This window comes from Montipora foliosa, chromosome 5 (assembly GCF_036669935.1).
Source record: "Montipora foliosa isolate CH-2021 chromosome 5, ASM3666993v2, whole genome shotgun sequence".
NCBI classification, from domain to species: domain Eukaryota; kingdom Metazoa; phylum Cnidaria; class Anthozoa; order Scleractinia; family Acroporidae; genus Montipora; species Montipora foliosa.
In genome coordinates, this window is record NC_090873.1 from 36,127,974 (window position 1) to 36,142,973 (window position 15,000).

The 15,000-nt window shown below is 39.5% G+C and overlaps 1 protein-coding gene across 1 annotated transcript in view; it reads right to left on the reverse strand.

Moving 5' to 3' along the window:
- Positions 1-5,197: 5,197 nt before the first annotated feature.
- The window catches only part of LOC138004124 (uncharacterized), a 16,015-nt gene continuing 6,212 nt past the window's right edge, over positions 5,198-15,000 (reverse strand). The window contains exon 4 of the mRNA XM_068850547.1: positions 5,198-6,073. Within this exon, the coding sequence (XP_068706648.1) occupies positions 5,427-6,073 (647 nt within the window). The 3' untranslated portion in view covers positions 5,198-5,426. The remainder of the gene's footprint in view (positions 6,074-15,000) is intronic.

Here is a 15,000-nt window from a genome sequence, read left to right on the forward strand (position 1 = left end):
ACATCTATAGATTTTGACAGAAGCCCATAACCCGGAGCCTAAAACTCCAATACTAGGTCTATCGAACGCCATTTTCACAGATCAAGCTATTTTTAGACAACATCTTAAATCAGATTTGACTTGCACGAGCGACCATTCTCAATTCCATGGTTATTAATTTCTCATGCAAGATTTGTGATTAGCTGGAAAGGTCTGGTTTCGAAGGAAAGTCTACCTAAGACTAACTCGGTCTGTAAAAACGCCGTTCCACAAATACAATGGAGCTGTACGTTCCTATTCATGGGCTCCTGATTTTAAGAGTTCCCTTTCAGATTTTTTCTATTGCTTTTATCGTTGTTATTGTTGTTTTATATGGTTGGCTTTGGCGCCACTGCAATCCCGTTCCACGCGCACCTCGCCCATGGTATATGCTGGTATTCATTTACCGACCCCAAGGGTCAGTAGGCAGCTATTACAACCGCTCTCGGAATTGGTTCAGGAAACAATGGACACAAAGAACGATACAAAAGAAACAATGGACCCTAACTCCAAAAAGAATAGAGTTGCGTCCTAACCCTAGGGATCCAATGAAATTAGAAGTTGAAAAGAACTGCGTCCTATCTCGACCCAAAATGGATGGAAAGCTGAGTGAGCTCTGGTGTATGTGTGCTGTGCACGAACCCAGAGCGCTGGAATGCAGTCCAGGAGCGATATCTTCTAGGAGCGCGACACGTTTTTGAGGCACAGATGGAAACCGGAAGTCAACACTGCATGCAAAGAGAGTAGTCCCTCCCAGATTTGTAAACTGATCGCGTGCAATAGAGGAAAAAAAAAAAAAGAAGCTTAACAATGTAAATGTGGGAGTGTCAAGAAAAAATAAAAACGAAAACAGCTCACTACCTTGCCGTTGGTGGATCAAATGTGCAATAATGTGCGTCTCTGCTTAATTTTAAGCTTTAATCTGATTAGACGGTGGTCAATTAAGCCACATCCACAATGTCTTAAATTCTTTGTAGCAGCTTCGCTGCAATAAAATCGTGAAATCCAAATTATTGAACAAGTTGATACACAAAATCAAATGCGAGGTCTTGCATGAGCTAACTTGTAAGAACAGGTATTGAATATAATGTGCGCTGTGCAAACCTTGAATATATTTACGAGTCCTCTCGTGTACTTTGATGCGGTAGGGAGTTAAATTGAATTAAGCAACGTCACTGAACAAGTTAACAGAAAATAAACAATTTTCGCTGTTGTAAGTCTCATCTCGTTCACAGTGTGCAATACGGTTATTAAGGGCATTAAATGGATTGGTAGTTTACCCTATTGGTAGGTCGGTAGTAGTTATATCTACCTGATTGGTACCTTAAACTAAATACAGGAATATGTACTTACTCACCCTTGTGTACTCCCTTTTTCGTCAAAACCTAACATTTTGGTTTCAAATGTTCTTAGTTTGCAAATTTTCGGCAAAGGAATGAACTGTAATGGTGACTAATTACCCCTTAACTTTTGGGCGAAATTTCAGCGTTAATTTATATTTCACATGTGAAATTAAATTGTTGCCATGGCAACTTTTCCTACAGTTCCAAAATGGCGTCTTATGATCGTAATTTGTCACCCATGGCATTAATAGCTAATTAAATGGTATAATCGTGAAATGAAGGAATAATTTCATTTGTCTTTTTGTCCAAAATCAAATAATTTCCCTAGTGTTTATTACCTATACTTATATAACCAAAATTGTAATTGTTGTGAAGAGTTCCCGTTACCGCAGCCGTCTACGAGATAACCGTAACGCCAAATGGTTGTGCTGCATGGCAGCACGCATTTTAGTACATTTCCTGGCCGAATTCCGTCGTCAACAGCGTGGAATAACCAATAAATAGCGATTTAAAATACGGCTACGGCGACGACAATGCAGAAAGCAATGCGAGTACTATTGGTTTCGTAAAGACGTGCGGCACGTATTTCAGTAACTTCCTTTCCGTTCTCTGTAAAACAACGTGAAATAATCGAATTTAGTATAAATACACAGGGGATTATACAAAATCGCGCGCTCTCATTGGCTCGCTATCTCGGATTATCAGCCGATAATCACCTCGTCGGACAAAATGGCTGCCAGGAGTCGTTTTGCCACTGTAAGTGAAGATGATTTCGCGTTGAAATTTTTCTTTTTCTCTTTTTTTGAAACAATCACCTGTGTATTTATACTAAAACAATTATTCGCTTCAGGCCCAGTGATTATCGGTGAATATTTGCCTCGACTTCGTCTCGCTGAATATTCACTGATAATCACTTCGCCTTCGTCGAAAAATTGTTAATTAAAGTCTACAAGACAACGTGAGCATACAACATTTGTATTCTTTATCTCCAAAAAATTAAAGGACACTTCGTCCTTGTTTTACAATATCGACAAGATAATATGGTAAATTATTACACGACTGAAGTGGTCCGGGGAACAATAACTAAAGATCGCCGCACAGTAGCCGATTTTTTTCGTATACCTGAAGATTTTTTATCCGGAAAAAAATCGGCTGGAAGTTTGTCGGGCACCAGCTTGCCGCCACCAGCCGTTTTTTTTTTTTTTTTTTGTCGCAACTAACTGCGACAAGGCTTGGGGCAGGTGCCCCCTGCCCCAAATCTGTTCGATCTCCGCCATGTTGGAAAAGACGCTTGCTCACGTGACTCTTATGACACTCCCTAATTGGTTTCGGCGCACGCCAGGTACCGACAATTCCCGACAAGAGATTTTTAGGTCTAGCACCGTCAGATATCGTCCGACAAGCTCCGATCTTGTCGCTGGCTTGTCTGAATTCACCGCACTCTGGCCGAAAAGTGACGATTCTTTTGTCGGACGACCAAAAATGTCTGCCGCTAGTGTGCGGCGGCCTCAAGAATCAACCAATGAGATTGCTGTCCCTCGAGTACCAATGTATTTTCCCAGTATCAGGGGTATCCAATGGTCCCATTCAATTTTAAAGTGCTCGCAAAATTTGGCCTTTGCTCGAATTGCTCGCAAAAATTACACGGGTGCTCGCTTGCTCGTGCTCGCATGCTCGGAATCTCGTTAAAATGTGCTCCATTGCTCGAAATTTCAGTACTCTTTGACCTTCAGAGCTAGCACTAGAGCTTGTCACCTGATCTGTATGGCTGTAATTAGTTCTAGAAGCCTCCAAATAAATAACGATTTATTTGTCTTTTTCAGTCAATCAGCAGGAAACCAGTTTGTCGATAATTGAAACTGAAGCCCAAAATGCTTGTTAGACTGAATGTCACGTTATTTACATTTCACAATAACTACATAACCAAAATACCACAGCTTCCATTTTAGCGTCGGGTTAGACACAGATGGAAACCTTTAGATCGCCGGCTTTAGTTCTAGTAGATCTCCTTAAGAGATTTGAGAGCTCTTGTAGTTCTTGATCGTTCACCCATTGATTCACGTGAAGCTACGTGACGTAATTTGTCATCAAGCAAAGAACAATTGGCTGTAAGCTGCTGGGATTGGTTGAACCGCCCTAGCTTTGCACCTATTGCTCTGTTTTGGAGGTGTCAGCGAGATTATTAGATATCACTTGGTGCAAATTCCGGGTAGCGGAAAATTTATGAACTACCGGTACTCGAGGTGCTCGCTGCTCGCCATCTGTATTTTCTCAAGTGCTCGCTGCTCGTGAGAAAAAAAAAAAGATAACTGCTCGAGCTCGCAAAAATAAACACACTGCTCGCATCCTCGCAAAGACCATTCGATACCCCTAGTATTAAACTCGGTATTTTCCCGAATGATCCCGAGCGATTCGGCACAAGATGTTCTGTCAGTCAAATCGAGGCAATAGGAAGTAAGAACTACTTGTCTCGCTAAATTCAATTGTAATCGGTGACACAGCAATACCCTATTTCGATTTTATTGTTGAAATTGTGGTATCCTCACCTTCAAGCGAGAATTTACTCACATTCCAGTCGTGTAATAAATCTCTTATTGGCCAAGCTATTGTAGCTCGGGACCGTACAAAGGAATATCGATGTTCTCCCAATACGCCCCTCGTGGTCAATATATATACCGCAAGCTAATATTTTGAAGTGACGTTTTCCTTACCTTTATCGGCTCCCTCTATTTTAATCTAATAGGCCCGAAACAGACAAATTGTGCTTAATTAAAGTGCTGTAATAACTTCAAGAAGAATGGAACAATAGTTAACTTGTCAAAAAGCGGCAAACAAGTCACAGTTCGTCTGATAGAACCAGCTTCTGCATCAAGGTAGGTAGGCATACTTTATTTAAATCAAAGAAACACGCTAGCCCCAACAACACTCAGCTGGTTTCCATGGAGGGCGTGTTTGTATAGATATATATATATATATATAAGCTAGAACTAGTAATACAAGATTAATAATATCGTAGGTCTAAAGATAAAAACTAGCGATAAAATTTTCCGACGTTTCGATCTCGCTGAGATCATTTTCAAGTTTGAAAAAAAGTGAATAAAACTTTGCCTATAAGAAGTAAGATTTTACTTCTTATAGGCAAAGTTTTATTCACTTTTTTTCAAACTTGAAAATGATCTCAGCGAGATCGAAACGTCGGAAAATTTTATCGCTAGTTTTTATCTTAAAATGTATTTCGAAGAAACTACGTAGGTCTAAAATTATAAAAATTCAACTATTGTAAACTAAGTACATGATTGATAATATGGTAAGTCTAAAACTACAAAAATTCAACTATAATACACTAAGTACATATTGTAAACCAAGTACAAGATCAACACATGTGGCATGACATGACCCAATTACGTTTTGATACATTTATTGAATGAATATATTGATTCCGCTAGTTTTGTTTCATTCGGGAGTTGGTTCCAAAGCATTGCGCCGCTATATTTTCAAACTTCTTTTTAGAAACTCTCTCTTCGGTTTAGGAAGTGTCAGATCTGTAGCATTATTTCTGAGATGGTAATCAGTCTGATCAGCATTCCTTCTAACAAAAGAGTTCAATCATATCATTGCGGAAAAAACTTCCTGGAAAAAGCTAATTAAGCTTGCATCTCCTTGTTTGTCATCAACTTCAACTGGCTTAGATGGGGAGGGAGGGGATGGAGAAATAAGTAGATGGCTACCGGGCATTTTAGATGGTTTTCGTGTTACGTCATCGCCGCCATTTTTGTGCACAAAATCAAAAGTTCTGGGGCTGCATGCTCACGTGTGTTCTGTATAATATGTGTATCTTTTCTTCTTTTCTACATGTTATGTTGATATCTTAATGGCTACTTTTTACTTTAATTTATTTATTAGTATTGGTTTTTCAATCCAAAGTTGACAACCTGTAATGACATTTCTGTTTTGTCCACATTTTACCCTTCTCGACTAGCCAATGCTATCCGCGAGTAGCCGACATTTTTCTTCTCCTTTGTCACGTAACAACTAAATTGCTGTGAAATTGAATTGAATTAAAAATTACAACTGATTTTTTGACACCTCCATTTGTTCCGGGGACAAAGCTACATTATACACCTTCAACTGTGCAATATTGCCTTTGAAGAATTTCCCATCGCCCAGCCTCACTCCAAGCCTGGCGTTGTCCTGTGTTCCCAGTTCAAATCCGGTGCCGATGTTTTTGCTTTGAACCTCCTTTCCGTCAACCAACAATTTGGCTTCACCAGATGAGTGATTGTACGATGCACCGACAAATGTCCAGGTATCTGTTGGCGTAGGAGTAGAGCGTTGGAGTATTCTCGTTCTTCCGTAATCGCGGTTTCTAAAGTGGACAGTTATTCTTTCCTTTATTACACGGAGCCCAACACCCCATTTGTACTGTGTGTAGTTGTTTCGCGCATAGTTAAATACAGGTCCGTCTTGTCCTTTATAGTTTAACCAACACAACACCGTCATCGAGAAGTTCACATTCAGAGATCCACCAGGGGAGTTGATAAACTCGATGTAGCTCTTGCTTTCTCCTAGAAACTCATAAGACCCGTTTGCTCTTCCATCAGGCCCTGGAGCAAGAACAACATTGAGAGGATTCCCTTGGGGTACTCTATTGTTGATTTCTTTGGTTCTGTATGAGGTGTTGAGAGGGAACCAGGCAACCGGATCGGGTTGACCTTTTGTAAGAAAAAAATATTCTGCATTCGTTACTTTAGGAAACAAGCTGCGAAGCAAAATTTTAATACGGTGTTTGGAGAAGGAAAATAATTGAAAAAATGGGATAGGACTATGACGAAAGCTAATGTAATGACGAGGGCGAGTATTGGAGCAAAGAACATGGCAAGGAATAATTGCAGTGCAGGGGTAATGGAGTAGATTGTCCGAAGATAACCGGGTTCAAGGTTCCTACTCTAAGTTACGGGGAGGCGTAGGAGGCGCGGTGGCCTCATGGTTAGTGTGCTTGACTCCGGATCGAGTGGTCCGGGTTCGGGTCCCTGGCCGGGGACATTGTGTTGTGTTCTTGGGCAAGACACTTTACTCTCACGATGCCTCTATCCACCCAGGTGTATAAATGGGTACCGGTGAAATGCTGGGGGTAACCCTGCGATGGACTGGCATCCCATCCAAGGGGGAGTAGAAATACTCCTAGTCGCCGGAGACTAGTGCCGGCCTGATAGGCCTTCTGGCTCGTAAGCAGAGACCTTACTTTACTTTTACTCTAAGTTACGAACCGAGATTTTTTCCCGTTGATTTTTTAATCAACGGGAAAAAAACGGAAATCCTTAACTTTCATTACGGATCGAGGAAACGAGGCTAATAAATAGAGTTACAAGGAAAGGTTACGTTTATACTTGTAAACGTTGGCCGTGTACCACTTATATTTTAAAGAGAGTTAACTGAATAGAGTGTAATGTGAAGTGCTAGATTTCTATCCCATATGAACCATGTGAGCGTTAACGCTACTGATGGAAATGGGCCCACACAAGGACAGAGAAAAACTTTGATCTTGAACGTAAGGATCATGTAAAATACTCAGGGGTAATAATTGACCAACATTTATCCTGGAAACACCACATTAATTATATTGCTTTAAAAATCAGCAGAAATATTGGAATTATTTCGAGACTAAGACACTTTGTCCCTTTAAAAACAATTCTAAGTATTTACAATTCTTTAATTTCTCCCTTATATCTTACGGCCTCATTGCCTGGGGCCAAGCTTCCAAATCTCATTTAGAAAAAAAATTGTTATACTCCAAAAGATAGCCGTTCGCTTGATCAACTTTCTGACTTTCAGAACGCATGCGATTCCATATTTTGCTCAATCTAACATTCTGCCAATCACAATGCTCTACTTCTTCAGCGTATTCCAAACGTGCGAAGGCAAAGATGGCCGACGAACTGAACCATGACAGCTCAAAGGTTTCATTGAATTTCGAATTGCCAAAAGGCTGAATCTCGAATAAACAAACATAGCCGACTGTAATACTTAGGAGACGTTAATCTATCAATAAAAAGCTGCTAAAACAACTGACTAGTAAGGAAAATAAACGGATACGTAAAAGCTCAATAAAGTGCAGCCAAACCGGCGCAGTTACAAACTCTACACCTCAAAATATCTGCAATCTTTTTACTTCTACGCAAGACATACGTCAGTATAATACTCGCTCAGAATCTTCTGGTAACTACTATATTAATCATTCTAGGCTCAATCATCATAAAAACTATTTTTCCATTGTTGGTGCTAAAATTTGAAACAGCATTCCCGAAAGCTAGCGAAGACTACCAAAGCACAGCACATATTCAAAAAGAAAATTTGATTCAAGCATTACTATTTGTAACTTTAGAAACTCTGGACAGTTATGCTGACACCAGCACTGTTATTTCTGAAATAAAAAAAGGCATCTAAATTATAACTCAATCATAAATTATAATATTTTTCTTCACTTTTTATCACTTTTTTTCCTCTTTTGACAAATAATGTATTCAAAATCGACTTTTTTAACGCCTTCAATTAGTAATTTGTGTTTGTATGTCCTTAACACCGCCTGCCTAGATTAGCTCGCTATTTGCAGGCGGTGTTCATTGTAAGTAATTTTTTGGAAGACTTAATAAAATTGAAACTTGAAAACTTGTAATAACTGATATTTATTTGTACAGCGCTCTTTCAGTAAACGTTTACATGTGTGCAACTGAATACCGCCAACATACAATAAAAACTATAAAATATAAAGAAACTTCCTTATAATTCGTTCAAACAAAATTGATATTGATTATGAAAAGAAAAAAAAATTGAGATCGTTTAGTACTACAACATCTAAGGTAAAAAAAAAGTAGCAAAAGATACTAATCTGGGCATCCAAGTTATTTTCAATGAAATGACTGCAATGATTAACAGAAAATGACTAATCAAGCTTAAGCGAAAGCAAATCGAAATAAGGGGATTTTCAGTTCCTTTTTGAGATTTTAAGTGACTTCATTTCCCTCAGTTCACGGAGTAATGAGTTCCACAACTTTGGTGCTGCAGCAGGGAATGCTCTGTCACCAAGAGCAGCCAACTGAAAGCCACTTATTCATATACAGAGGTTGAGGTTGTAGTAATAACCCACTATTCGATTTCAGACAGTACTTGGATTTTGGCTTAGCAATTAATAGCGGAGGTCTGCGCGCCGAACGGGCTCGCGTGCGGAGCACCATAGTTAAGGACGTTCCCGCGAAAATTTTCTAACATTGATTTTTTTTCTGCAAATTTTACCATTGAAAGATGATGAGTTATTGATGTCAGAAATGTAAAAAAAATGGGGGGTCACCGACTTCGTTTTTGAAAGAACTTGCCCGGACGAACACCCTAAATCTAAAAAAATCCGACTTCTTTAGCGAATAAGGCCACAGTGTCTGAAAGCCCAAAATATTGCAATTACATCTTTGAAGTGAAATGTTCTCAACCAAACTTTGTTTAAGTGGACCCATCAAGTGAATTTAGATAACTGTTGAGGTTCCTTAAAGAACAAGTTCGCATTTAGCGACCATAGTTTCATGCGCCTTGCAACCGCAAGATGGAAGGATTCCATTTCTCGAGTAGAGAAATCTTGAAATTTTTTTAACTTCCCACATTGATTTCTTGTTCATTTTTGGACAATGTGGAGATAATTGTAAACGAAATCTGTTTCTGAAAAGAAAAGTAGGGGTCACCTAACATCCAAGATCGTTAAATACAAGCAAAGCTATAGCAATGATAATCTGCCCTATCATTGTTCATTTTAGCACTTAGCGCGCGCGCTCAATGCATGACGCGGCATGTGAATTTGCGTGCGCTGTAAGGATGCGCAGTAGCATTTGGTGTGAACGTCCTTAAGAAAATATGGTAGCTCATGGATATGAGAAGTGAGAGAAGAGTGACAAGTATCCCGTTAGTTTACAGCATACATCTTTGATATTGAACATCAATGTTATGGTCAATTGACACCTGTCAAAAAAGGTATCCGCTGACCAGTATTAGTTAGAACTCATCAAGGTCAGCTACTTTTTTTTTTTTAAGTTGACTGCTGACCAGCCACTGGTTTTCGATTGGATCACAGGCTCAACCCACGTTCGATTCACCTAACCATAAACGAGGCTTTATATTTCTGGCGCTTTCTGTGGCTTGACGCAGCTACACCGCCATACTACGTCAACTAAAGCTCTTAACAGTCAACGCTTTTCGTGTTCAGGTGGAAAAAATGGTTTGTAAAGCATTTTCTTTCTGCATTTTTGTTGCTGTTACGTTTTCAGTCCATTCTGACATATCTAATAGCTGTTGGTCCACAGCCGTGGCTACGCATTCAAGTCAAGCATCGGAGGGTTATAAAACTTAATTGCAGTTGAGTGTATATTTTTAACTTGTTTAGAGCTGCTTTTTCCTCTGTATTGCAATTTTTGTCATAAGCTTATGCGCATATCAATTCGAAACTTGAACATCCTCCCCCCCGCCCCACTTCCCGGAAACCCCGCGCATTTGAACTTTTGAAGATTGGATCGTTCAAATACCCGACCCCTCGGACCGAAATGGTCTTCAAATCCCCTTCCCTATTGTCGGATTTGTTCGACTCCAGTAGGGTACTCTTTATTGTGATTATAGTTTTTCCACTGTTTTGCTGCACAACTATAGCCACCATTCAATCATGTGCAAACGTGCACTTTTAGAACTATCTTTTGGACTGCGTGATTACAAGCATAAATTAATGATTAACAAACTCTTGCCTTATCACAGTTTTAATTACATTTAAAAAGATCAGGTGTCGGTTGTTCAAAAGGTGGATAACGCTCTCCACCGGATAAATCACTTTCCACTCCATAGCGCAATTGGTTTTGTTATGATTTATTCACTGGATAGTGATTTATATGGCGGATAGCGCTATCCATCGTTCGAACAACTGGGGCCAGTAGATGAATAGGTTAACAGTTCTACTCTTAAACCTTAACAGCAGACCTGGTTTTGTGCTTTGGTTGAGACTCAAATTCAGTTTTCTTTCATGTATCGGTGACATTTTAAACTATCAAACCAAACTCCATATTTTTCAATAAGCCTGAACAAAACTAAACGGTAAAACCCCAATTATGCAAAGGGTGCGCACTGTTCACTGAACACCGCCCATAAAAGGAGAAATAAAGTTTGTTCAGCTTATTTTGAACATTTTGTGGTGTGATTTTTGTGATCTGTAAGCGTAATAACAAAAGCTAACGTCGATATCCTTTTTTTGAATAACATCGAAAAAACTCGTAAAAATTGACTTTACTTTTCATTGAGAAAAGTAATCTTGACAAAGCGAAAGCATAAGGCATGAATCAAATGCACATCTCGTCAAGTTGAGAATAGTTTCAGCGGTCGTTTTATTCTTGACTTCGATCAGTTGTAGTTATTGCAAACTACAAACTTTGACTACAAGTTCTAAACGGTACGATTTTTGAGATCAATGATAATGATAGGATCCCATTGGCAATAACAACAGAAAAACAACATACAAATGGCTTTCTGAAAACTCGTCAGTCGTAAACATTGAACATATTAAAGATGGACTGTTTTTACTTTAATTACCTTAAAAGTTTGCGATTTTCTAGTAATAACGAGAATTGATGTGACAGAAAGTGTTTCCAATGCTCATCTATTAAAATCGTGTTTAGTTTGGAAAGGAGTTGTTGCTCTTCGCGACAATTTTCGAAAATTAATGTCAACCTCTTGTAAACTTCACCGTGAACTTTTTAAAGCGGAGCCTGTCAGGATGTAAGCCGTCCGGACTTTGCTTGCCACTGACAGCAGGAAAAACGAAGAGTTTTAGATTCCAAACAAACTATTGGATAGCAAACATTTGGATAAAACAGATAAACATTTTATAGTCCTTGTAAGAAAGCAATGAAGAGATACAAATGTTTCTTCAACGTTTCTCGGAAAAAAAATCGAAGATACAGGACAAGTAATTACAAACATATCACGATCACATAAATGTCCGTATAAAAGGCAAACAAAAAAAAAAAAAAAAAAAAAAAAGAAGAAGAATGGAAAACGAACCTGGTGATCATGACAGTTTAGGTCAGTCATCATTTCACACAAAATCGTTGCTTTGCTAAGCAGATACAAATCCTAAGGTGCCCTGACAGTGTTTTTTGCAGTCTCTTCCCATGTTCACCGAGGACCTGCTTCTTCCTTGTAGCAAAACATCAATTTCGTTACACAACAACGTCCGAAGACATCGCCATTACAACCTTACCAAACAACACGATCGAGTTTTCCTCTCGCATACCTGTACACCGTAATCCGTAACATAGCAAGGACAGCAGATCCATTTTGCTGCTTAAAACACCCAAACGCTGATTCTTTACCGGTTCAAACAAAAAAAGCCCGTCTGCGAGAAGTAACCTTCGCAGTCTTTGGACGAGGATCTCAGACCTTTTCATACTAACGCAAATCGTTTAGCTAAACTGGCATTGATTGAGAACAAAATCTTCTTTCAAAAACTACAGTCAATGTGATTTCTCGCCAGAAAAACGCGCCTTGCCGAATGCAATTTTTACCACAATTGCTTGTGACCTCGCAATCTGATTGGCTAATTTGCCGTTGTCGATAAGAGTCTAGACAACGCTGTACGCGTCATGCTCGCGTCAATTTGTCACGCAATGTAGTAGCCAGCCATGAACGCCCATTTTGGGAAACAAACCAATCATATTGCGAGAAAGTTATAGACAACGCTTGCTCTTTCTTTGAGTTATGATTTTGGTCACGCTCTGAAATAAAAACTTTCTTTGGCGTTGAATATTGTGGTAAAAAATAAATCAAAAGTGATCATTGTTGTCTATACTCTTATCGACAACGATATTCGTCATCACAGTGGTCAAAATTTGTTGTAGACTCACTCGGCTACTGTGAAGTCGATTTCCCGCTAAGGAAACTTACCCGAACACTCCCTTCCCAAGAGGCAACAACAACAACAACAACAACAACAAACAAACAAACAAAAAAACAACAACAACTACAGAGACTGTGTAATATTCAACTTCGCTCAATGACTCGTATTCATTCAAAGTACAAAAATCGTCTGATCGTCTTGGTAAGTAGAGTAAACATGGACGATGCATGAAAACATGGACGATGCATGGACTAGATAACGAAAATCACTCCCTTTTTTCTCCGAAGCGAGAGAAAACGAGCCTTAGGCAGACTAGTCAGCGTTTCAACTATCTTCATGTAATCGTCACGAGTCTGACAGGCCGTCTTGCCTCCCCAACTCTACTCCGACAGTCTGTACGGGCGGACGGGCGTACGCCAACGTCATAACCAAAATTTTTCTCTCACCGATAGACTTCTCAAAATTTCTTACCGTGGTGCTTCGCTGGCGCGGTTCGCGCGCGTGAGCTCCGCCAGTACCAGAAGGTATGTAATGAATAGCTTTGAATATATATGTAAGTAGAATTATTTTGAACTCAGCTTGATTTGGAACTTGATGGGAATTCAGTGTAGTTCACATAAACATGGGGTGATATGGTAGAACTTGAATTATCGAAGAACCAGTCTTGCTGCCGCGTTTTGAACATGCTGGCGCTTATGAAGGAGAAGCTTTGGTAGATCATACAATATTCAATAGAGTACTACATTGATCTGGCCAGCTTGTTATAAAAGCATGGATGAGTGTTCCCATTCTACTATGTCTTGACTAAATATCTCCTGATACGCGATAAGTTATATAGATGATAATGTGCACATTTATAGACCTTACAGGCACAATGATGTACATTAATTGTTAAATATGGGAAAAGACTGGCATGTTAGACTAAGGTAATTCCCTGTAACCGGCAAAATAATCAACAACGATCTAAGCATCTAGATTGTGAATTAAAAGAGCCAAGGGTAGATGAAGATGCGTTATCGATGAAAAGAAACAAATACTTCCGATCCAACTTTGATAAAGTATAAAAACAAAGGCTAAAGTGTTTTACCATGGCCATTTCAGCAGGAAAAAATATAATCATGTTTTTAGATTTATATCAAAAAGAGATTTTTTTTTTAACCACAATTTTCTCACCATTGCAGATCATCTGTGAAACCAACATTTCATAAACAAACATAATCCTTCATTGTTCTTACAAAAAGTGTTGAGGTCACCGGACGAAGGCCAGGGAGATGGTCTGCACTCGTTGATACTATCGAAAAGACAGAAACAATAATGGTACATAGCGAGGGAGATATTTTTTAACCCCTTTTGCGTGTTAGTATTTTTTTTCCTCTTTTTTCTTACTGGCATACTGTTCACAAAAAGGTGGTAGTTCATTTTAAACTGTCCACTCTCACAACAATTGACCTGTTATAATCATACTCTTTATTAATTCTTGACAAAGGAACTTTATTTAAGTGTCTAGTTTTACTAGCGCCGGAGAACTAATTGGGGACACTGTAAACTGAAATTGACGAATATTAATGTATCCAGTCTTACATGTGCAGATAAACGAACCGTCTGTATTCTGGCAGTTGGCATCGACGTCACAGATGAAGGGAACCCGTTTGCATTCATCAATATCTAGGTTTATAGAAGAGTGCATTCTGCTGCAGTTGTATTCACGCGCGCGATTGTATTAAATTATGAAGCAAAACTGATTTTAGTGGGACGGCAGAGAACTCCGAGAACCCTAGCCCGTAACTGAGATAGTTTCCTTAAATTTGGATCAATCTATTAGATATTTGAAAAAAATATACTTTATTATAACAGTTAGCAAATCCAACAACGATGCAACATAACTGTTATCGCGACCTTTTGGATTGGATCGAGAGTAAGACAGAGGCGCATGCAGGGAATAAATATACCTCCGGTTATTGCTCGTTCCAGCCTCATCACGAGAATACGAACAATGCCCACCTTCGCATTTCATGTAAAACTTTTGATAATCTGTGACGAAATCGTTAGGTTTCGTTTCCTTACTCTCGTCATTCATTTCACAATTTTTTGTTAGAATGTGGAAGTTGTAACTCCTGCATTTTGGATCATTCTCACACAGCATTTGACACTGAATGGGTCCGCTGACTACTGTGGCTGTGTAGGTGTGACCAATGAGAGCGGGGCTAACGATCCGGGTTTCGGGTCCCTCGATTACTCAATGAAGGACAGGCATGTTGGTTGGAAGAATCCGAAGTCTAAGTTTCGTTATCTTGAAGCTGTGCCAGAACAGCTTATTGAGATTACTTGGTCTATGAGCATTTAGTTCGTTTTTAAGGGTCCAGTAGGAGGGCCAGGCAGCCGTAGTCTACTTTGGTTCCTACACAGATTTCCTGCGCCAATCTTGATGAGATTTTCTCTGGCCTCCGAGTGTCCGTTGCGGCAGATACATTGCATGAGCTGTGGTATCCAACCCCCGGGGGAGTGTTGTGTTTGCCTATTTTTGAGTCTGTAATAAAGACAGTGCTGGTTACCGCGGCACACTGCATAATTCTCCATATCGTTGTTGTATTTTGTTGTTTCTATGGTACGGTAAATAGCACAGAACAAGTGTTTCCGTTCCCAGTGTATCCAGTCTTCCATGTGCAGATGTACAAACCGTCTGCATTCTGGCAGGCGGCATTGACGTCACAGATGAAGGGAACC